Raw genomic sequence first — 22,576 nt, 5'->3', positions numbered from 1 at the left:
AACCCTGGAATGAGGTCTAGTGTGTGCTGCCTCAGAATCTTGCTATGGAGACTACATGCACTCTCTGTGCTTTACAGAGCACAACCTGTAACACAACAAAGAACATCGCTTTTTGCCCATATGCATTGCATAAGGCCAAAAATTTTCGTACTATTTTTCTATGGCTATTTTTGTGGCTGCTCGCAAAAGTGACGTTCTGTCCCATTTTCTGTTTTGGGTCCTCTGGTAAGATAGGAAAGGATTCTTTAAATTGACTGTTTTCTTGATGTTGGTAAACCTTAGGAGGACGGGCTGGTACAGTACCAAGGCCTTGGCCCGAGACAAGGTCTAAAAGGCACCACTAAGGTAAGGGGTCACCACAACAGGACCAAGACCATGCTGAAGACTATATCAAACAGCCACAGCAAAGATAGTTCTGAAGGCTGCAGGCCCTCGACAATCTTTCTTTTAAGTTAGAAAACACTTGGAACTAAACAATAATTAGTCAACTGAACTGATTGTGGTAGTCAGTGCTGCCTGAAGGCAGGCAGTAGTTACTAATCAACAATTAGCAGAGCAGTAAATGACTATGCTTGCATTCACAGTGCTTGATTACATGGGGTGCTGAGTGATTTACTACTACTGTATTCTTTTGCCTTATAACAAATGGTCGTTCAAGAGAGAAATTGAGATAGACTCCACATTTCTTCCTCACCCCAACCACATGACAAGGCTACATGCAAAGTTACTTGTGATGGTGGGGATAAAAGCAAAGCAGCGCCCAGCATACAAGCAATGTCTCATGGGTGGACCTAAAATCAGAGAACAAGAGAGACCCTACAAAACAGTGGCTAATAGAGTTTAATTCAAGCAAGTGTAAAGTAATGAAGCTTGAGTGCTGGTAAGATGCCAGACACATTAATAAACATGAGAGAAAATCTTCCTGAGAACACATTTAAAGAACTGGGGGTTGATATAAATTCCATAATTCCCGTTCTTGGGGACAGAGCCTGTACTTAGGCTTACTGAGGTCCCACTTGACCAACTGGTAACCTTCTGCGGGATACAACCTACAACAATTGCCTAACTCTTGGGTACCTATTTTACTGCTAGGTTAACAGAGCCACCAGAGGAAAGAAAATGTGCCCAACTGTTTCTGTCTTGCCCATGGATTGAATCAAGGTCCCTCAGCTGTAAGCCGAGAACATAGATCTTCCTCCTGTGCTACAGAAGGAAGAATGATCAGGTCAGTCAAGCTACACAAGAGAGATAGAGGCCTGACAGAAGAATATTAAGAGTTATGTAAGATGTGCTATGACTATGAAGATATCAAGAAGCATTCAATATTGAACCATAACAACACACAAGAGGTAGTGGAGAGGCCCACCACATAACAAGATTGAGCAGCACTGTACAAGCAATGGTGGAAGAGATCACTCTTGTATCTGGATGTGACAAAAGAAGTAAGACCAGTTAAAGTCTCACTATAGGCAATATAAAGAAGTTTTTGAAGCTATTATTTGGGTCACTTGACTTTTGTCACGAAGGATGGAAGCGCTGTATAATAGAACACCAGTAATTCTATACTTTAGTGACCTGGCAAACACTACAACTGCTCCCAGTCTCTCGAGTCTAATGAACTGACCACTTTCCCCTTCTTGAGGTTATCTTGAGATGATTTCGGGGCTTTAGTGTCCCCGCGGCCCGGTTCTCGACCAGGCCTCCACCCCCAGGAAGCAGCCAGTGACAGCTGACTAACACCCAGGTACCTATTTATTTTACTGCTAGATAACAGGGGCATAGAGTGAAAGAAACTCTGCCCATTGTTTCTCGCCGGTGCCTGGGATCGAACCCGGGACCACAGGATCACAAGTCCAGCGTGCTGTCCGCTCGGCCGACCGGCTCCTCCTTGAAGTGGTGAATGATGAATGAAGGAGACAAATCATCAGCCCAAGCCAGAGACTTTCATGAAAAGTTTGAGAGCTGGGGAAGGAGAACACTACCAAATTATGAATTAGTAATCTCAGATGAAGCAGACCTCCTGCCAGAGGTACCAGCTGAAATGCCAGAGGTACCAGCAGAGATGCCAGAGGTACCATCTGAGATGCCTAAGGTACCATCTGAGATGCCAGAGGTACCATCTGAGATGCCAGAGGTACCATCTGAGATGCCAGAGGTACCATCTGAGATGCCAGAGGTACCATCCGAGATGCCAGAGGTACCATCCGGGATGCCAGAGGTACCATCCGGGATGCCAGAGGTACCATCCGGGATGCCAGAGGTATCATCCGGGATGCCAGAGGTACCATCCGGGATGCCAGAGGTACCATCTGGGATGCCAGAGGTACCATCCGGGACGCCAGAGGTACCAGCTGAGATGCCAGAGGTACCATCTGAGATGCCAGAGGTACCATCCGAGATGCCAAAGATACCATCTGAGATGCCAGAGGTACCATCTGAGATGCCAGAGGTACCATCTGAGATGCCACAGGCACAACCAATTCTGGGAATAAATAAAGCAAGCAAATATTAGCCAGTCTCTCAGCTGCTTGAGCTCCAGGTAGGCAAGGCACCAGTTCTGCATCACAATCAGTCTGCATCACGGGAGACATCTCCCGTCACGCAGGGTGCAGTTGCACCTCCACAGATCTCCAGTATCAGCTCTTGATACTGGTAATGGCTCAAAAGGGCCACCACTTACGGGCTATTCATGCCCGTGCCACCTTTTGGGTGGCTTAATCTTCATCAATCAATCAATCAGTCTGCATCTTAGAAACCGTCGAAGCCCAGCTGTGGGAGCGTCTTCCGCGGCCTCGCAGACCGGAGTTGCATATATTTTTTGGAGAGATGGGACACCACAAGCGTAGCTCTCATCCTGTACCTACACTTAGGCAATTACAAAGCCAAAATAAAACACCAGAAACTTGATTCCAGGTTTCAAAGTGAGGTAGGTGATGAGAGCCAGAGTATCTCTGACTTACTTGGGAGCCGGTCGGCCAAGAGGACAGCACACTGGACTTGTGATCCTGTGGTCCCGGGTTCGATCCCGGGCGCTGGCGAGAAACAATGGGCAGAGTTTCTTTCACCCTATGCCCCTGTTACCTAACAGTAAAATAGGTACCTGGGTGTTAGTCAGTTGTCACGGGCTGCTTCCTGGGGGTGGAGGCCTGGTCGAGGACCGGGCCGCGGGGACACTAAAAGCCCCGAAATCATCTCAAGATAACCTCAAAATACCTCAGTCATGTCAACCTCTACACATCAACAAACTGGAAAAGGTGCAAAAAGATGCAACTAAATTGCTTCTAGAATTGGAAAAACAAGAGTTGCAAAGTGAGGCTAGAGGTGTTAAACATACCACAGCTGGAAGGTAGAAGAGCAAGAGACAATATGATCACTATATACAAAATAGTAACAGGAATCGACAATACTGACAAAACAGAATTCTTGAAAACTGCAACTTCAAGAACAAGAGGTTATAGATTCAAGCTAAGGAAATAATGCTGCCAACAAAAATGAGAACGATCACCTTTGCAAGACATTTGGAACAAGTACGAAAGTGGTGGATGCCAAAACCATCAGTTTCAAAAAGTCACGACAAAGACTACTGGGAAGACGGGATACCACAAGCATAGCTCTCATCCTATCACTACACTTACATAACTAGACTTGGGTAATTACAGGCTGAGGCTTGAACTTTGGGAACTTAAGACATGGAAGCTATATTTCTTCAGCACTGTCAATAGTTTATCTTTGAGCAGCAGGCAATTCCTGACACTGGGAGCCTAAAACAGCAAATCATTGCACTACATCAAGACATGCTTTTTCCAGGCTGAAGGGACTAGACTACGAGAGAAGAATAAGATTCTTAGAGGAACAGATTGAGTTGATAAAGACAAAATGTTCAAAAACAAGAAAGAAAAAATGCCAGTAAGTACACGGGTGGAAATTACAGACCCAAATGAGCAAGACGAACACACAAGGAAACATTTTAGGTATGAGAACAGTGAATAAGTACGATGACTTAAAAGAGGAGAGGGTCGAGGCTAAATCCACACCAAGTTTAAGGACAGGACAGGATTATGAGGAAAGCAAGAAGAACTTTCAAACTCGCACAAGGTGAGCTGGAACTTGGAAGACGCATCCATAGTGCCACTGAGCCTTAAGAGGGTTTTCCAGGGCCCTGAGGCTGACTGTTTTGAAAAGCCCCTGACAAGGTGTTGCTAACCAGTTAGATGCAAAGCTAGTAAGGGGATAATAAAACTGAAATCCCTGCAATGTGTACAGCTACAGGGACCTAGTGGAGAACCACCAAAAGTAATATAAGTGGTCCTATAGCCACACAAGGCAAACTCCCACACCAGGCAAAGAACAAAATAAAAGAAAAACCCGCAAAAGTACAACGTCTCCAAAGGAAACAGGAACACTAAGGAACACTAAGTCAATTACACACAAAGTTCTTTGCAATTATATTATTCCTAGAAACATCATGTAAGTTGTGTTTTAAGTTTGTTGTATTTCACATTATAAAGTTAAATAATTACTGTTGACCATATGCATTAATACATCATTAAAACATGCAAAGTATTCTGGAGTTTACCAATGCAAAGTGAAAAAGGTAAAAAAAAGGCAAGACTTATAAAAGAAAAAAAAATGTCGGGAGGAAAATTAGATACGAACGGACATTAATTAAGAACTCACGGGGTGGGGGCGAATGGTCTTGATGGTGATGGGAGGGTTGTATGGAAGGGTTGAGGTCTGTGGTGGCATTATTCTGAGGAGCAACCACCTTACCCAAGACCAGGACAACACGATCGCTGGTCGACTTGAGGCAGGCAACAGCATCTTCATGGGTTACGTTTTCTAGATTTACATCTCCAGACTGTAGAAGAAAAACAGAACAGGTGTAAAAGGCATTACAAATTGTCATTTACATATCGATTGATGAAAATGGCAGTGGGATTATCTACCAACCTTAATAAACAAATCACATAAGCACTTTCTTGTTAAGTGTACCAGTGATTAGATCATGCTAAAAAAATATATAGGTATGTTTATTTCTGGAAGGGTTCCCACTCTGGTAACTTGGGAAGCCACCTAAAGGACTCACCAGAGAGCGAGATTTCATTATATTCAACAGTCAATTTTTTTAGGTTCCTCTTTTAAAAATATAAGGAGAAGGATGGGAAGAGGGAAGGGGGGGAGGCAAGGATTTTCAAACATATGCAGATTACCATGGGGTTGATGCAAGGTGAGATGGTTCTTTTGTATTTTGAGTAAGCTGTGTGTGACACGCCCACCGGCAAGGATCAGTTCACCTGTAATTACCTAAGTGTAGTTACCTAAGTGTAGTTACAGGATGAGAGCTACGCTCGTGGTGTCCCGTCTTCCCAGCACTCTTTGTCATATAACGCTTTGAAACTACTGACGGTCTTGGCCTCCACCACCTTCTCGCCTAACTTGTTCCAATCGTCTATCACTCTGTTTGCGAAAGTGAATTTTCTTATATTTCTTCGGCATCTGTGTTTAGCTAGTTTATATCTATGACCTCTTGTTCTTAAAGTTCCAGGTCTCAGGAAATCTTCCCTATCGATTTTATCAATTCCTGTTACTATTTTATATGTAGTGATCATATCACCTCTTTTTCTTCTGTCTTCCAGTTTTGGCATATTTAATGCCTCTAACCTTTCCTCGTAGCTCTTACCCTTCAGTTCTGGGATCCACTTGTGCTCCTATCCAAGTGTTGCCTGAACTTGTATTTACTACTTGTGCCTGCAGAATCAAGCTATTAGCTCTTGCATCCTGCCTTTCTACACGATCTATTTTTTTCTGTATTTTGTCTACTACATATCTTTTTTCTACTACTTTTTTATCTACTACTACATTTCTCTCCAACTCATGCACACACATCCACAGGAAGCAGTCCGTAGCAGCTGTCTAACTCCCAGGTACCAATTTACTGCTAGGTGAACAGAGGCATCAGGTGAAAGAAACTCTGCTCATTTGTCTCTGCCTCAATCGGGAATCAAACCCGGGCTCTTTGGACTACGACCCTATAGCGCTGTCCACTCTGCCGTGAAACTCCACACATCCCACATTTGTGTTCAGACTTGCTTTCCTGAGTACATTCTTGCAAAGTCTTAACTCCCAAACAGTTTGCAAGTTCTCCTGTACCTCAAGATCCTTCCATGAATAAATGAATAAATCATGGGATAAGTCATGGTAATGTTGACATGGTAAAAAAAAATTGAAAACAGAACTTGATATATGAAACGCAGTCACCTTTCTTTTGTTGAAGTTGGCATTGCCACTTAAGACACTGATAGTCTGCATTTTCTTGCAGATGATGAGAGGCAAGAGTAAGGATCGACTTATCTGCCTTCCAGTAATTTTGCTGTACTTATGCCAGTTATGCTGGGCATAACTGGCCGACCCCTCACAGTGTTCAAGAGAGAACTGGATAAGCACCTCCAATGGATACCTGATCAACCAGGCTGTGACTCATACGTCAGGCTGTGAGCAGCCGCGTCCAACAGCCTGGTTGATCAGTCCGGCAACCAGGAGGCCTGGTCGACGACCGGGCCGCGGGGACGCTAAGCCCCGGAAGCACCTCAAGGTAAGGTACTATAAATTATAAGGACTTCTATTATCGATTCTTTCCATGTACTTTCTTACATAGAATTGGGTTGTATTTTGCTGGATTTGGTTAAGTTAGATTGGATTACACTGGGTAAACACTCATATTACCAATACAGTAAGTTCAGGCAATCAACCCCCCAACATCCAACCTGCCAATTCTTCCCCTCAGATTTACTCATTTAATTACAGTATAACTCAAATGTTAGTATTCCAACAAGATGCACAGATTTCTCTACAGATATGTTCATAGAGGCAGTACACATACTGTACCTTAATGCGGCACTTAATCAGAACACTATCCTTTATTAGATTGCTTTCTAAATGTACTTTTGAGTAATTTGTCCTACAATAATCTGAAAACCTTGACGTTTCTCATCTTGAATCTTATTGTTGTCGTACCGCCATCCTGAGTGGTATTTAGAACCTTGACAATATTCCATGACATGCATGGTGCTAAATAATCTTTGTGGCATGGCACCTTCCTCTGATAATAACTTACTTACCTGCTAAAGCAATAACTTTATGAAACAACAAAATAATGATTACTTACTGGAGTTTCTCTTACAGCAACTAACTTGTCCCCAACACACACACGTCCATCGACATGTGCTGCACCTCCCTCCATTATTTTTGTGATGTAGATACCATTATCACCAGGGATGTGTTGATTTCCTATGCCGCCTGCAATGCTGAATCCGAGTCCTTTGTTTCCCTTTATCAATTCAACCTCCAAGAGCATAACATTTGGGGGGCGCTTGCGACGTTTCACGCACTGTAAAGAGGAAAAAGGTTAGCAAAATGTTTACAAATAAGACATACAGATGAAAAGTCACAATAACGTGGCTGAAAAATGTTGATCAAACCACACACAAGAAATTGAAAAGACGACGACAACGTTTCGATCCGTCCTGGACCATTATTAAGTCGATTGTGATAATGATTATCATTATCAAATTGACTTGATAATGGTCCAGGACGAACCGGAACGTCATCGTCTTCAATTTCTAGTGTGTGGTTTGGTTAACAAGACATACAGTACAGTACTGTATATGGAATTTTATACACTGAATCATTTGGAACACTGTACTGAACAATTACAGTAACTTTGATTATTAGATTACAGTACTGTTATCCTGTAGCACAGTGGTCAGTGCAGCCAGTTCATAACCAAAAGGTTCCAGGCAATAATAAAAGCTTCTCTTTCATTTTTAAGTGTTTACCCCTTCATATCATTAAATAATTTTTGTACCTAAATTATTCAAAGTTTTGCCTAAAACACTTTGCATAATAGTGGCTTCATTAGTACTGTACGTGTAACTCTTGTCCCTACAATCGTACATTACTCTTATGTTATTTGTACACACATTCTTTTCTATAAACATTATTATTATTATTATTATTATTTACTATTATAAAAGAACATGATGAATCTATGAATGAATATTGAGGCTATACAACAGGATCCGAACCTGTGACCATAAACTCCTCAGGCTCATGCACTCGATGGTCAGCTCTGTAGGTGTCTAGAGACAAGCATTGGGCAAGTGTCTAAGACAAGCGCCAAGTATTGGCACCTGTCAATACTCTGACGAATACAGGCAAAACTTAGAATAATTTAACAATACAGTACATACAATTTTCATATACTGTACAGTATTTCATATTTTCAGCTGACATCTAAAATCTAATTCACGAATCACATGAGACCAGAAGGCAATGGCAGAATGTGCAGAATGCCTCCGTTAAAAAGCAGAGGTGCAATAGATACTCTGAGAGAAAACTCTATCAACTTCAGAGGCCTGAGACTGTTCAACACGCTTCCACTACACATAAGTGGGCATAACTGGCCGACCCCTCACAGTGTTCAAGAGAGAACTCGATAAACACCTCTAAAGAATACCAGATCCACCAGGCTGTGAGCAGCCGCATCCAACAGCCTGGTTGACCAGCCCAGCAACGAGGAGGCCTGGTCAGGGACCAGACCATGGGGACATTGAGCCCCGAAATCAACACAAGGTAACTGCAAGGCAAGGCAAGGACATTCGAACAGCAAAATGTTTTAAAAGTCATATTTTCTAAATACAGTTATATTTGAAAGACACAATCTAAGGTTAAGAACCAAAAATCTGCTTGAAAACAAAACGAGAACAGATTACATGAATAATCCATTAAAACTCAGGAGTAAAATTTTTTTTACGTGAACCATGCACTGGACAAATTCAAATATTATAAGCAGGTACTGTAGGTATTTCTGGGGAAGCCCCTTCTGGCTCCCTGAAGCTAGCCGAGATGGTTCCCTAAAGCTATCTAGCCGAGATGGCTCCCTGAAGCTATCTATCCGAGATGGCTCCCTGAAGCTATCTATCTAGCCGAGACGGCTCCCTGAAGCTATCTATCCAAGACGGCTCCCTGAAGCTATCTAGCCGAGATGGCTCCCTGAAGCTATGTAGCCAAGATGGTTCCCAACTATTAAGTCACATCAGCTGAGAAATTCTGTTTGGCTTATTGGGAGACCAAAGCCAGAACCTGGCCCCCATAGAGGAGCAGATAGCACATGACTGCAAACCCCACTGATAAAGCAACCAAAAAATCAGTGAATCAAAACAGATTCAAAATCAAAATCAAAATTCAAATCAAAATGTTTTGAATCAAAAGCTGGATTCAAAACAACACAAACTTTGAAACTATCAAACGAACCCCGCAAACTACATCAACAAAGGATCGAATCTCTGGAAATAAGTGTGAGCTCGTTAGCACTATCACTGACAAGTGTGGTGGTCAAAACACTAGAAAAAAGTAGTTAGATCAAATGGGTAGAATTCCTGGAAGGAAATAATACAACAACAGAGAGAAAGTATGGCTTTAGAACAGAAAGATTCTGTTTAACAATTCTACTTAGTTGTTGCAAAGAGCTACAGAGACTTTACAGGAAAGAGATAGTTGGGTTGTCGTGACTGTATCTGGTCCTTAAAAAAAAAAACCACACACAAGAGGTTGCTCTAGAAACTAGAACATTCTAGAGGGGGGGTGACAAGCAGACTGATGACATAGATGAAAATGTTTACCACAGAAAGATGAAGGCAATGTATCAGCGGTGCTACAGAGATTTTACAGGAAAGAGATAGTTGGGTTGACTTGACTCTATCTAGTCCTTAAAAAAAAACCACACACACAAAAGGTTGCTCTAGAAACTAGAACATTCTGGAGGGGGGGTGACAAGCAGACTGATGACATAGATGAAAATGTTTACCACAGAAAGATAAAGGCAATGTATCAGCGGTAATGTATCAGACTGGAGAAGTGAAGTATTACTGATGAAGTAACATGGCAGATCACTATCTGCCATGTTACTACAGGTTCTTGTACAAATAATGTTCATCATCTATTATAATGATCTAGCAGAAGTAACACAGAAGTATATGAACATGTTTGCTGATGGTGCTAAGCTTCTGGAGTCCTACCAGGGCAAGGTGGTCATTCTGGCTACTTGGTGGCCAGCTCAGTTTTGTTTTCAGGTGCTGCTTGCATGGTGTTTGAACCCAGGTGTTTTTCCATGGCTCCACTTCTTTCAGGAGATCGGTCTGGTGATGTACCTATTAGGTATGTATTTCTCCTCGTTTCTTCGCATCCTGGTCTTTCTGATGCACCTCTATTGCCATCTCTATGGTAAACAGGTGGCTGAATTAATGGTGTGGCACTTGTGTTTGCTTTCCTGTGGCAGAATGAAGTACTTTGGCACTTTTTTCGTCACTTCTTGTCCGTCGTCATTTTTGCTTCTATGTTTGTGTTGTCCTTTCATAGTTCTCTTGGTTGTTTCCCAACCGGCATCTTATACCTAATACTACCACCTCTTATCGTTCGGTGCTGGTGGAGCTGCTACTGCTTGTGTTTGATATTAATACTACCTCGGCACTGTTTTGGAAGCTATCTCGGGCACTGTTTCACCTGCAGCCTCCTTATGTGCCATCTGACCCCTTCTGATCTCTTGACCATGTGCCCACTTTCTTTCCTCCCTCTGGTTTATGGTTCCCCTTTGGTACATGATTCTTTCTTTAAAGCAGTTTTTCATTTGGTTATAAGGATGAGGAGCTGCGTGCTCTTCTCTGGTAGGTGGGGTTTTTGTTCTTTTGGCTTAGGTGGGCATTAAGTTCATTTGTAGCCATCTCCTCCTTTTCTGGCAAATAATGAGTCAGCGGGCTTCTGGAGGGGTTCTCTGATTGTTCATGAGTGGTTGATTCGGCTGGGGGCACTTCATGTGGTGTGTCTTTGGTAGAGGCTTCGGTGGAGGCTCTTCGCCGCTTCCTTCGTGCCACTGATTCTACTTCAGTGGACACTTTGTGGGTAGATCCCTCTTCCTTGGTTCCTTGTTCCAAGGCTCATGTTTCTTAGGTCATTCACAGTGTCATTAAGTCCACTCCAGCCTGAAATCGTGCCCATGATGTTTGTAAGTATGCTGCACTCGCAGCAGTCTTTGCCAACATGTGCTGGGCTGATATTCAGGCACAGCTTTTGGTAGTCTAACGGGGTCTTGGCAGCATGGCATTTAGTTAATGTTTCGAGGCCACGTCATGAATATTTTGCCCTAGCTTGTTTCTCTCGGCTAGTTGTCTCTTTTTTATCTTGATTGCCTGCAGTCTCTCCTCCTCCTTGGTAAGTCCCTTGTCTTTCTTCTCCGTGGGACAATGGTTAGATCTAGAGAGCACAATGGGTTCCCCCAGAAAACCAGCATTGAATAGCAGTCCCAGTGGTGCAGTGGTAAAACACTTACCTGGCACTTCGGAAGTGATTTGGGCTGGGTTCGTATCCTTGGCCGGGGAAGACCGACTAGGCACCAATCCTTAAATGTACTCCTCTGTTCACCCAGTAGTGCATGGGTAATTGGTTGTTAAAAAAATTTGGGCGGGTCATATTCCACGGAAAATTTGGATTAAGGACCTGCCTGAAACACTATGCGTGCTAGTGGCTTTACAAGAATGTAAGAACTCTTGTACAGGTATATATAAATAAAAATACAAAAATAAAAAAAGTAATGAAATGCCTTTTTCTGGATGAGCCCCAGTGGGTCCCTGATTCCCTCCATCCCTTCCAAGTTCACCAGCTGGTGACTATGGTCTTCACAGCTGCTCCAGAACTGGCTTGCAAGACCTGGAGCTCTGCCCTCTTCTCTTTGGCAGGAGTTAATGCTAACGAGCTCATGTTAGTTTTGAGAGATTCAATTATTTACATTGAATGGAAAATTTGTTTGGCAGTTTTAAGGCTTCAGTTCTTTTGAACGCAGCAGTAGTTTGTATCGACTCATTGACACACTAAAAGCTTTCCCGGCACAGTGTCATCTGCTCTCAGTACGTTTGTGATGGGGTCGTCAGGTTCTGACTCCGGTTACCGGTATGACAAACAGAACACCATGGCTGATGTGACCTAGTAGTTAATTCAATAATAATAATAATTCTTTGTGTCGGGGGACAGGCAGCTAATTTATATATACAGTACATATTAGGCTTATACAGTATTGAGGTTCACCCTCCCAAGAGTCAAATTACTAACCCTCCCCAGGATGCAACCCCACAACTAGCTAACTCCTGGGTATCTATTTACAACTAGGTGGACAGAGGCATTAGGCGATAGGAAATGCACTCGACCTATTTCTGTCCCACCCAGGATTCGAACCTGGGATTCTTGATTGTGAGTAGAGAATGAACCCAACTATACTACCAGAACTCTTACTGAGTTGGGACCAATCTCGGTAAGAGAGCTTTAGGGAGCCACAGGGCCTTGGCCAGGAAGAGGTCTTTAATTACAGTACATTTAACACTGCTTTTTTTGGCAGAAGTGTTTTCTGGAGACCAGCAACCATTCAGAATAGACAAAAAGAGGAAATTAAATGATGTAATTAGAGTGTTTACATTAAAAACAGGATAAATAATCTCATTTTAAACATGACAACTCAATAATTACCATACATAAAACTTGATTTTCTGACTCTGGTGCCATTCAGAATAGACAAAAAGAAGAAATTCAATAATGTATTACAGTGTTTACATTAAAAAACAGGATAAATAACCTCATTTTAAACAGGACAACTGAATACTTACCATACATAAAAAATGATTTTCTTAATATGTAAAAAAAAAAAAAGCTTACTCACCAAATGTACAGTGTTACCAGCACGTTTAAGTGCATCAACTGCCGATGCATGAGGAACATTGACAACACTGACATCGTTAACGGATACTATAACATCTGTAATCTGCAGTCGACCATCATTGGCCGCTGCTCCCCCAGGTATCAGCTTGGTGATGTAGATGGAAGTGTCCGAGCTGAAAATGAACAAAATTGCTAGAAAAGTTTTGATTTATAAGAATGGCTGAACACAAAGACACACAAGTCTTCAATGAATATAGAAAATTATATTACTAAATACAAATTCATCCCAATGAAGATGATCAATGCCTTTTTAAGTGTACAAATACTGTACACAAAATTTATATTTAATATTAATTAATTTTACTGTTAATAATCTGTAATGATATACTGTATGTAAATATACTAGTACAGTATTTTTAAATACAGTATGTTTGACACAATCAAGTCCCACAGTCTACCCGTTTCTTACCTGTTGTTCGTTCCAGGGACCAATGTTCTCACATCATAGTTTCTGATCATGCTTCCTGGTTGGTGGTCTGGTCAACCAGGCTGTTGGACACAGCTGCTCACAGCTTATTGTATGATTCAGTCTCCGCGGTGTAGTGGTAAGACACTCGCCTGGCGTTCCGCGAGCGCTATGTCATGGGTTCGTATCCTGGCCGGGGAGGATTTACTGGGCGCAATTCCTTAACTGTAGCCTCTGCTTAACGCAACAGTAAAATGTGTACTTGGATGAAAAAACGATTCTTCGCGGCAGGGGATCGTATTCCAGGGACCATAGGATTAAGGACTTGCCCGAAACGCTACGCGTACTAGTGGCTGTACAAGAATGTAACAACTCTTGTATATATCTCAAAAAAAAAAAAAAAAAAAAAAAAAAAAAAATCACAGCCTGGCTGATCAGATACCCTTTGGAGGTGTTTATTAAGTTAATCTCGAACACAGTGAAAGGTCAGCCAGTTATACCCCAGATGTGTAGAGTGTGTTGCAAAGTCTTAGGTTCTTTGTGTTGATTTGTGTTGTGTTGAAGTTTCCTATCAGCATACCTACTGCACCTTGCTTTTCAATGGGGCTATAAAATCATGAGGCATCCAGCCATGCCTCATGGTTTTATGTGGCATTATTTCCGTGTATAGATTTGGAACCAGTCCCTTTAATATTTTCCAAGTGTAAATAATTACGTCTCTCTCACCTGAACTCTTGAGGCTAGAGAGAGAGACACTCTTATTTAAGCTTTTTAATAGGGTTGTTAGTAACAATATTCTACCATAGAGAGCACTAATGTCTTAAAAAATATCATCATTGATATGGAATTTGTTTGAAAGGTTCTTGTTATCTAACCTGTCATTTTTCGTGCAATTGCAACAGCAACATTATTGTGTTCTTTAGACGGTCTTCCAACATGATTAATCCCAAATCTTTTGTAATGCTTTTCATTCAATAGTGTAGTTTGATTGCATTTTATTTGTGGTTTCAGTTTTAGTATTTTGTTCCATAGCACAGTAGCTGAAACTATCTTCATTAAACATCAAGTTATATTCTGTAGCACACTGAAACTGATTAACATCAGATTCAAGGTTTGCTGTGTCTATAATGTATACTTTCATGAAAATCCTGGTGCCATCCTCAAAGGATGATAACGTACATAGTAGTTAGTATCCGTGTCTATGTCTGATGTGAAGATGAGAAAAAGTACCGGAGCAAGCACAGTACCTTAGGGGACTGAGCTTTTCATGGTGGATTATCCAGATTTTACTTTGTTACTTTTCTTTGACCATTACCAAAACTGCCCGAAAATCTGCCCGAAACGCTATGCGTGCTAGTGGCTTTACAAGAATGTAAAATTATCATTGCTATGTACTCTCTTAACCCCCAATGTACCTTCTTGTATACAAATAAATAAATAAATTACACTCTGGGTTCAGTTCATTAGGAAATTAAAAATCCATCTTCCTACTTTGCCAGTACTCTACTGTTACCGACAAGTGTGACACAAAAGTCACACTTGTTGAAAGCTTTTGCAAAATCTGTGTATATTATATCAGTGTTTAATTTGTCTTCCATGGCATCTAAGGCCATGTCATAGTATTCTAGCAATTGTGAGGGGCACTCCTGTACCCATTTTGTCCAGGGTTGTGGAGACACTGTGATCCTATGTGTTTTGTGGTCATCTTAGCACTCTTTCAAAGATTTTTATGATTTGTGATGTTAGAGCTATTGGTCTATAATTTTTTGCATTTCACTGTACTACCTCCTTTGTGAACTGGTGCAATCTCCACTGTTTTAAGAACACCCGCATCTAGGCGCCATCTCCAAAAGATATTTAGGGCTTGTGATAGTGTTCTTTTGCAATTCTTGGTACAGTAAATATATAATTCCAGGAATCCAGGCCTGATACAGAAAGCATGGGGCATGCTGTCTATGGCTACTTCAAAGTCCAGTAGGGTTAGGGGTACAATCTGTTATATGGTTCAATGTTGGTATCATTCATTTACAATTATTTGGATCATTGATTTTATGTTCTCAGGGGTTCACTAAAACAGAATTATACTTTAACTTTGGTATCCATATGCAGGCGATGAGTCACAATAACGTGGCTGAAGTAGTTTGACCAGACCACACACTAGAAGGTGAAGGGACGACGACGTTTCGGTCCGTCCTGGACCATTCTCAAGTTGATTCGAGTGTCAAGTCAATTCTCATCAACTTGAGAATGGTCCAGGACGGACCGAAAACGTTGTCGTCCCTTCACCTTCTAGTGTGTGGTCTGGTCAACTTACTTTAGCCACGTTATTGTGACTCCTCGCCTGCAACTCCTGAAAGATATACTCATGGTATACTCCAGATATATTTTATAAGGCTTATAAAATATACAAATATTTGTACAGTCTACTAAATAACCACTGTAAGCTAATCCATTATATATCTTATAAATCAAACTGTATTTGAGTCATTATTATAATACTGATATGCTGGTATGGGATGCCAAACACATACTGTAATACACAATATGCTGAGATATAGTATCTGGAAGATACAGAGAGATAGTTTGCACAAGAGATAATCCTAATCAGTGTTGTTAAGCTATTGGTGTTTGCTAATATTGTAGAGATGCCTAACAAGTGACAGTGTACAGCAGAACATTAACATGACATGACAGTGTACAGTAGTACAGATACATGGCAAGAGACAGTGTGCAGTCTGGCAAACTGGCAAATTATAAATACTGTACTGCATTACAAAATTAACTCAATATTTTTAACACAAATTAAAATACGTAATTAATTATAAATAATGTACAGTATTACTAAATTCATTTACCAAGTTAGGTACAGTAGGTTAGGTTATGGGCAGAGTTTCTTTCACCCTATGCCCCTGTTACCTAGCAGTAAAATAGGTACCTGGATGTTAGTCAGCTGTCACGGGCTGCTTCCTGGGGGTGGAGGCCTGGTCGAGGACCGGGCCGCGGGGACACTAAAAAGCCCCGAAATCATCTCAAGATAACCGAGATAACCAGTATTGTACTGCACACACAAATCACAATAGCTGTAGCGTGATGCATCAAATGAACAAATCCACAAATGAACAAATCCACAAGGGGCCAACCTAGCACACAAATCACAATAGCGTGATGCATCAAATGAACAAATGAAGGTTCGAACCCTCGTAAAGGCCCTTGTGGATTTGTTCAGTATTGTACTGTATTTGCCAAGAAGGTTGAAATTTTATTTAAAATATTAATTACAATTAACTCCAGATTTTGTTATTATGAGGATAACAGAAATTATTATTTGTAGTGTATGACAAAGCTTTAATAAATCTATGCAGCAGATTTCATCAAAACACACTGAAAAATTGTCAAAACTAGTCACAAAATGGACACTAGTTATACATTTTAGGCCTGTAATATCAAGCGATCCCATCTAGGGCACTGCCTGGCAACAATGCTAATGTGAACAAAATGGTTTGATGTGAGAAAATATTGAGGCAGTACAATGGGATCGAACGTACGGCTGCAATATTTCATCAGATTCTTGTGATTTCATTGTGCAAGGCTCGGTATATTTTTCAACCCATCCTCCTGTTTAGATAGTACTTTTTTGTAAGTATGTATCTTGGTTATCTTGAGGTTATCTTGAGATGATTTCGGGGCTTTAGTGTCCCCGCGGCCCGGTCCTCAACCAGGCCTCCACCCCCAGGAAGCAGCCCGTGACAGCTGACAAACACCAAGATACCTATTTTACTGCTAGGTAACAGGGGCATAGGGTGAAAGAAACTCTGCCCATTGTTTCTCGCCGGCGCCTGGGATCGAACCCAGGACCACAGGATCACAAGTCCAGCGTGCTGTCCGCTCGGCCGACTGGCTCCATATGTACATGGACAATCGTACATATATTGACGTAAAAGGGATTTATACTGTGTAGTACAATTTGGTACTATTCACCTTATAGAGTTCGAAAAAATAAAGCTAAAAACAAACTTAAATATTCTTAGGCCTAGTATAGCACATATAAGTACTGTACTGTACTATATTAGACCTCACATAGCCTAGGAAGGGAAGGGAAGGGACGGGAAGGTTAGGTTAGGTTAGGTTAGGTTAGGTTAGGTTAGGTTAGGTTAGGCTAGGTTAGGTTAGGTTAGGTTAGGTTAGGTTGCCTTAGCAACATAAATCCAAAACCTTTACCCGTTTCTCCAAATTCAATAGTACCGATTTCTACTTTCTAACTGCCTTTAATGTCAATATATGTACGATAGTCTTCATCGTTACTATAAGTACTACCAAAACAGGAGGAGGGGGTGATACTTCTACAAAATCGTTGTTGCAGTATGACACACTAAACAGGTGTAATATGAAGCTTTTTTTTTTTTGTAAACATCAAACATAGGGAGCCGGTCGGCCGAGCGGACAGCACGCGGGACTTGTGATCCTGTGGTCCTGGGTTCGATCCCAGGCGCCTGGCGAGAAACACTGGGCAGAGTTTCTTTCACCCTATGCCCCTGTTACCTAGCAGTAAAATAGGTATCTTGGCGTTTGTCAGCTGTCACGGGCTGCTTCCTGGGGGTGGAGGCCTGGTCGAGGACCGGGCCGCGGGGACACTTAAAAATCCCCGAAATCATCTCAAGATAACCTCAAGATATCAGTTCTGCAAGTTTCAAGTCATATAGAAGACGAGGAACTCTCAAGACACTACATATGGGAACACAAGCTGTGAAAAAACTTTTAAATTAATCGACAGTGGTAAAGGCTGTGATATAAAGCTAATTTTGAATTCTGTTTCGAATGCACAATGAAATCATAAGAATGTGACATTTTTCCTGAGAAAATATTAGTCATATGATGGGATCGAATCCTTGGACTCCTCAGGCACACATGCACTGCCAACTGAACCATGATGGGTTTTTAAAGTATCTCAACCTGGGGCAAATGGGGGGGGGAGACCTTTGACAAGCCGCCAGCTTCCTGTCCTCGTCGTGGCCAATAGTGTTAGTGGCCCCTCAGGTAAATTCAGGTAAAACCAGACGGACTACTCCAGTCGTGGGAGGCTTTATCGTCTGGCCTCAATATTCTCGAGTAGAGAATTCATCATCTTGCAACTCTTCATCCTGCCGAACACGCGACGTTGCTACGACGTCGCTACAACGTTACTACAACGTTGCTACAACGTTTGAACAAGGTTTAACAACGTCTAACAATTGTAACAACCAACAGAGCAAATGTAACCATGTTCTAATACGTCATAAAAACGTCATAACAAGATGTAACAACTTTATGACAAGTTGTAAACAAGGGAATAATAGGGGGGGCTGTTACATTTTGTGTGTTTACAGGGATATATGGTGTTAATGGAGTTTGTGGCACTCACCCAATGTGGGGGTTGTCTGTGCCGCCAGCGATGCTGAAGCCCAACCCCTGGTTCCCTCTCTCCAGCGTGATCTCCTCGCTCTCCCACTCGTCTGGTCCGCCATTGGTCTGAAGGAAGAAAGCAGGTCCATTGAAAAAGACATGAAAATGGGAATGCTTGGTTGCTTAATTCTTCTAAAACACTATATTTCTGTAAAGAAAGCAGGTCCATTGAAAAAGACATGAAATACTCGAATTCTTCTAAAAAGCAAAATATCGGGCTAATAGTTTTGGATTCAATTATTTCAAAGATCTCCACCTTATAAAGTATACACAAATTAAAAATTAAATTAATTAAAATAGATAGATAGAACTTCAGCATCACATTCGTGGGGGGACCACAGTTTGAGTCTCCTAGAGCCCAGGTTAATGAAATTAACCAATTAGAACATTGGGCCAAAAATTGACGTACTAGAAAATAGATGCGGCTGGTGAAAGTGACATACTGTCCCATTTTCTGTTTTGGGTCCTCTGGTACGTTAGGAGAGGACACTTTAAATTAACCATTACAAAGGATGGATGCAATCCATCACAGAGAAAAGTGTAAGATATAATTTTAGGTTGCTTCCATGTGCAATTTAGTAGTTAAAGAATCTTAATGAATTCATTAAATGATTCAGTCTCTCATGGCAGAAGTAATGGAGCAGTATTATGTCATTTAATGACTCCGAAATTCTCCTGAATGCCAAGTTGAATAGAGGTAAAAAATATGTCTCAGCCATATTTGAAAAAAAATAAAGAAAATGTTCAGTGGTTCTAAAGGACACCAGACATTTACAGATATATGCAAAGGACGGCAAATAAGGTCTTATTTTTATTATTAATTTATTAAAACAGCTTCAGAACCACTTTCAAGATTTTCCAGTTTATTAACACATTAAACAAAAAATTTTAGTTTCAACCTAAAACATTCACACCCTTTGAAAAGAATAGAAAGATGAAATATACACCACTAATTATATTTATAATTTTAGTTAATTGCAGTCAATACCTCGACCATTCTCACAAAGACATGGAATTGGTGTTATAATGTTTACCAAACGTATGCATAATTTTCTTCAAGGAGTGCCGGACCAACCAGGCTGTGGTGGATATGGGGCCTGCGGGCCACTCCAAGCAACAGCCTGGTGGACCAAACTCTCACAATTCGAGCCTGGCCTCGGGCCAGGCTTGGGAGTAGAAGAAATCCCAGAACCCCATCAAGCGCAGGTATCCAGCAGATAAGGTATGGTACATAAACACTGATGGAGTTACAAACAAGGCATAGAAAACGAAGAAAGGGTTAGCAAACATGAACCTATTTTAATTGAAATAGTGGAAACAAAAATAAATGATATGATATCTGATGCAATATTTCCAGGGGCATACCATGTAATGAGAAAAAAAAAGACAACAAGGACTGGCAGTGGCACTCCTGGTAAAATGGAGGCTGAAGTTCGAGGAACTAGAAAATCAGAATGCAAATGCATACATAGGCTCCATCGCTGGAACTGACAGCAAATGGAAATAGGATATTTCCCCCCCCCCCTGGTAATTTACAACCCCCCCGCAAGCAACAGAAGACCTAGGCAGGAATATGATGACAACAAGGCATGCATAGATGAATTGCAGAGAGCAGCAACAGCAGCACACAAAGAGCTAAACTTCTAGTCATGGGGGACCTATCTTTAGATTATCTTTAGTTATCTTTAGATGATTTCGGGGCTTTAGTGTCCCCTGCGGCCCGGTCCTCGACCAGCCCTCCAACCCCAGGAAGCAGCCCGTGACAGCTGACTAATACCCAGGTACCTATTTTACTGCTAGGTAACAGGGGCATAGGGTGAAAGAAACTCTGTCCATTGTTTCTCACCGGCGCCCGGGATCGAACCCGGGACCACAGGATCACAAGTCCAGTGTGCTGTCCGCTCGGCCAACCGGCTCCCTAAATCATCAACATCCTAAAACAATTACACATACAAGGGTAAACAATTACACATACAAGAGTAAACAATTACACGTACAAGGGTAAACAATTACACATACAAGGGTAAACAATTACACATACAAGGGTAAACAATCACACGTATGGTTGGGAGATAGCCAATCACAGTCGAGTAAGCCTCTGACGCCATTCTCCACAGAAAGCTGGTACTAGACATTCTGGTGATGACACGGGAGACATCTCCCGTCATGCAGTCGCACCTCCACAGATCTCCAGTATCAGCTCTTGATACTGGTAATGGCTCAAAAGGGCCACCACTTACGGGCTATTCATGCCCGTGCCACCTTTTGAGTGGCTTCATCTTCATCATGAGTCAGTATTCACACAGACCTCAGAGTAGGTAGGACCGCAGGCAGGTCAGATAAACAACTTGTTACCTTACTCTATAAACTGCTGAAGTCATCAATCATGTATTCTCTACAATTCAGCAAGAACCATACATCCAAAGATGGTAACTAATATAATACACATACAAAGTAAACAACTACACGCACAAAAAGGTAACTACACGTACAATTACAGGTAACCAAGTAATGAATTCCAGATAAGAAGCTAAACAAAGCCAGCGCCCCAACTTACAGCTCGCTCATACACGATATAAGCAATGCTATCATCGTTGTCGTCATAGCAGGTCAAGGAGGAGGTCGAGTTGTTGGAGACCGACCTCACCGGGGAAGGCCTCCTCGACCTCCGGGGAGTTCGAGTCCTCCTGCTGCCTTCGCTCGGGTAGGACTTCCTCTTGTCTTTGTCCCGTCTGACTTTCCGGCCGGAGTCTCGAAGTCTCCTTGGGTCGCCATTTTCCTTCGTCCGCCTCGTTGCTTCTTGGAGTTCGATGCCTCGTTTCGAGAAGACGTATTCTCTGAGATGCTGTTCCTCGTCGCCTCTGCTGCTCCTACTTCTTCTTTCCTCGTTCTCCCTCATTTCGATCATACTCAAATTCCTCTCAGCCTTATGCAGGTCAGTTTCGTTATTTCTGTAGTTATTCATTATCTGTTTATCTTCCCGTTTTTTATCGACATTTGCAGTTTTCTTTGAGCTTTTTCGATCAGAGACTTCAACAAACGTCCTTCTACTGTGTCGGTCATCGAGCTCACCGTCAAAGGATTTGCTTCGTCTTTGAGTGCCCAACATAATGTACTCCAAGTTGTTTATATACTTTTGAAATACTTTTATTGCTATACAGAGTTCACACAAAAACAAAAACAGAGACTTGAGACTGCAAAAGTGAACCAGAGTACTTTTTTCTTTAGTTATAACTGTTGATTATAGGAAAATGTATATGCCATTATTTATTCCAAAATGTATTTTGCCACTGAGGTCATCGTAACATTGTAATTATCAATATCGTTAATATAAAAATAAAATAGGCTTAGGCCTAGAGTATTTGGAAGTAATTTTCAGGAAAAAAAACACACAAAAACCCACCAGAAAATAAATGTCTAAAAACAGAAATATACAAACCCAAGCAACCCACCTAACCTACCAGAGGCCGATGCATAGAAAACGTCAATATTACGCTGCTTTAATTCATGCAAATACGTCGCATTTTCAACGGATTGATCGATTCCGTAAATAATGTGACATATTTGGCGAGGAAGATATTCAGATCATAATTCCCACAATGACCATATTATCAAAACCATCAAAATCATGTTTCTCATCGGCTCCTAGACCTATGCACGTTTCTCATCGGTCTTCAGACCTATTGAAGCATGTGTCTTATTGGTCCTTAGACCTAAGCATCCGTTCCATTGGGTCACTATAGACCTAATCATGCGTTCCATTGGGTGCGCAGACCGAGGCATGTGTCTCACTGGTTCCCAGACATTGTCACGTGTCTCATTAATTCTTAGGCACAGGAATAGTTTCTCAACGTGTCCCTCCGGTCCTGGGCGGAGAGGCAGCTAATATCTTAAGACAGTCCTGCATCCTTT

General features: G+C 41.7%; 1 protein-coding gene across 1 annotated transcript in view; it reads right to left on the bottom strand.

The window, feature by feature from the left end:
* dlg1 (discs large 1) overlaps nucleotides 1-22,576 on the bottom strand; it is a gene marked incomplete in the record, with an annotated part of 879,898 nt that overhangs the window by 105,748 nt on the left and 751,574 nt on the right. The window contains 4 exon segments of the mRNA XM_069316591.1: nucleotides 4,678-4,858; nucleotides 7,166-7,387; nucleotides 12,761-12,932; nucleotides 18,624-18,730. Coding sequence (XP_069172692.1) covers nucleotides 4,678-4,858; nucleotides 7,166-7,387; nucleotides 12,761-12,932; nucleotides 18,624-18,730 — 682 coding nt within the window.

This window comes from Procambarus clarkii, chromosome 84 (genome assembly GCF_040958095.1).
Source record: "Procambarus clarkii isolate CNS0578487 chromosome 84, FALCON_Pclarkii_2.0, whole genome shotgun sequence".
Taxonomy (NCBI): domain Eukaryota; kingdom Metazoa; phylum Arthropoda; class Malacostraca; order Decapoda; family Cambaridae; genus Procambarus; species Procambarus clarkii.
This window is presented reverse-complemented; position numbering and strand designations above follow the sequence as displayed.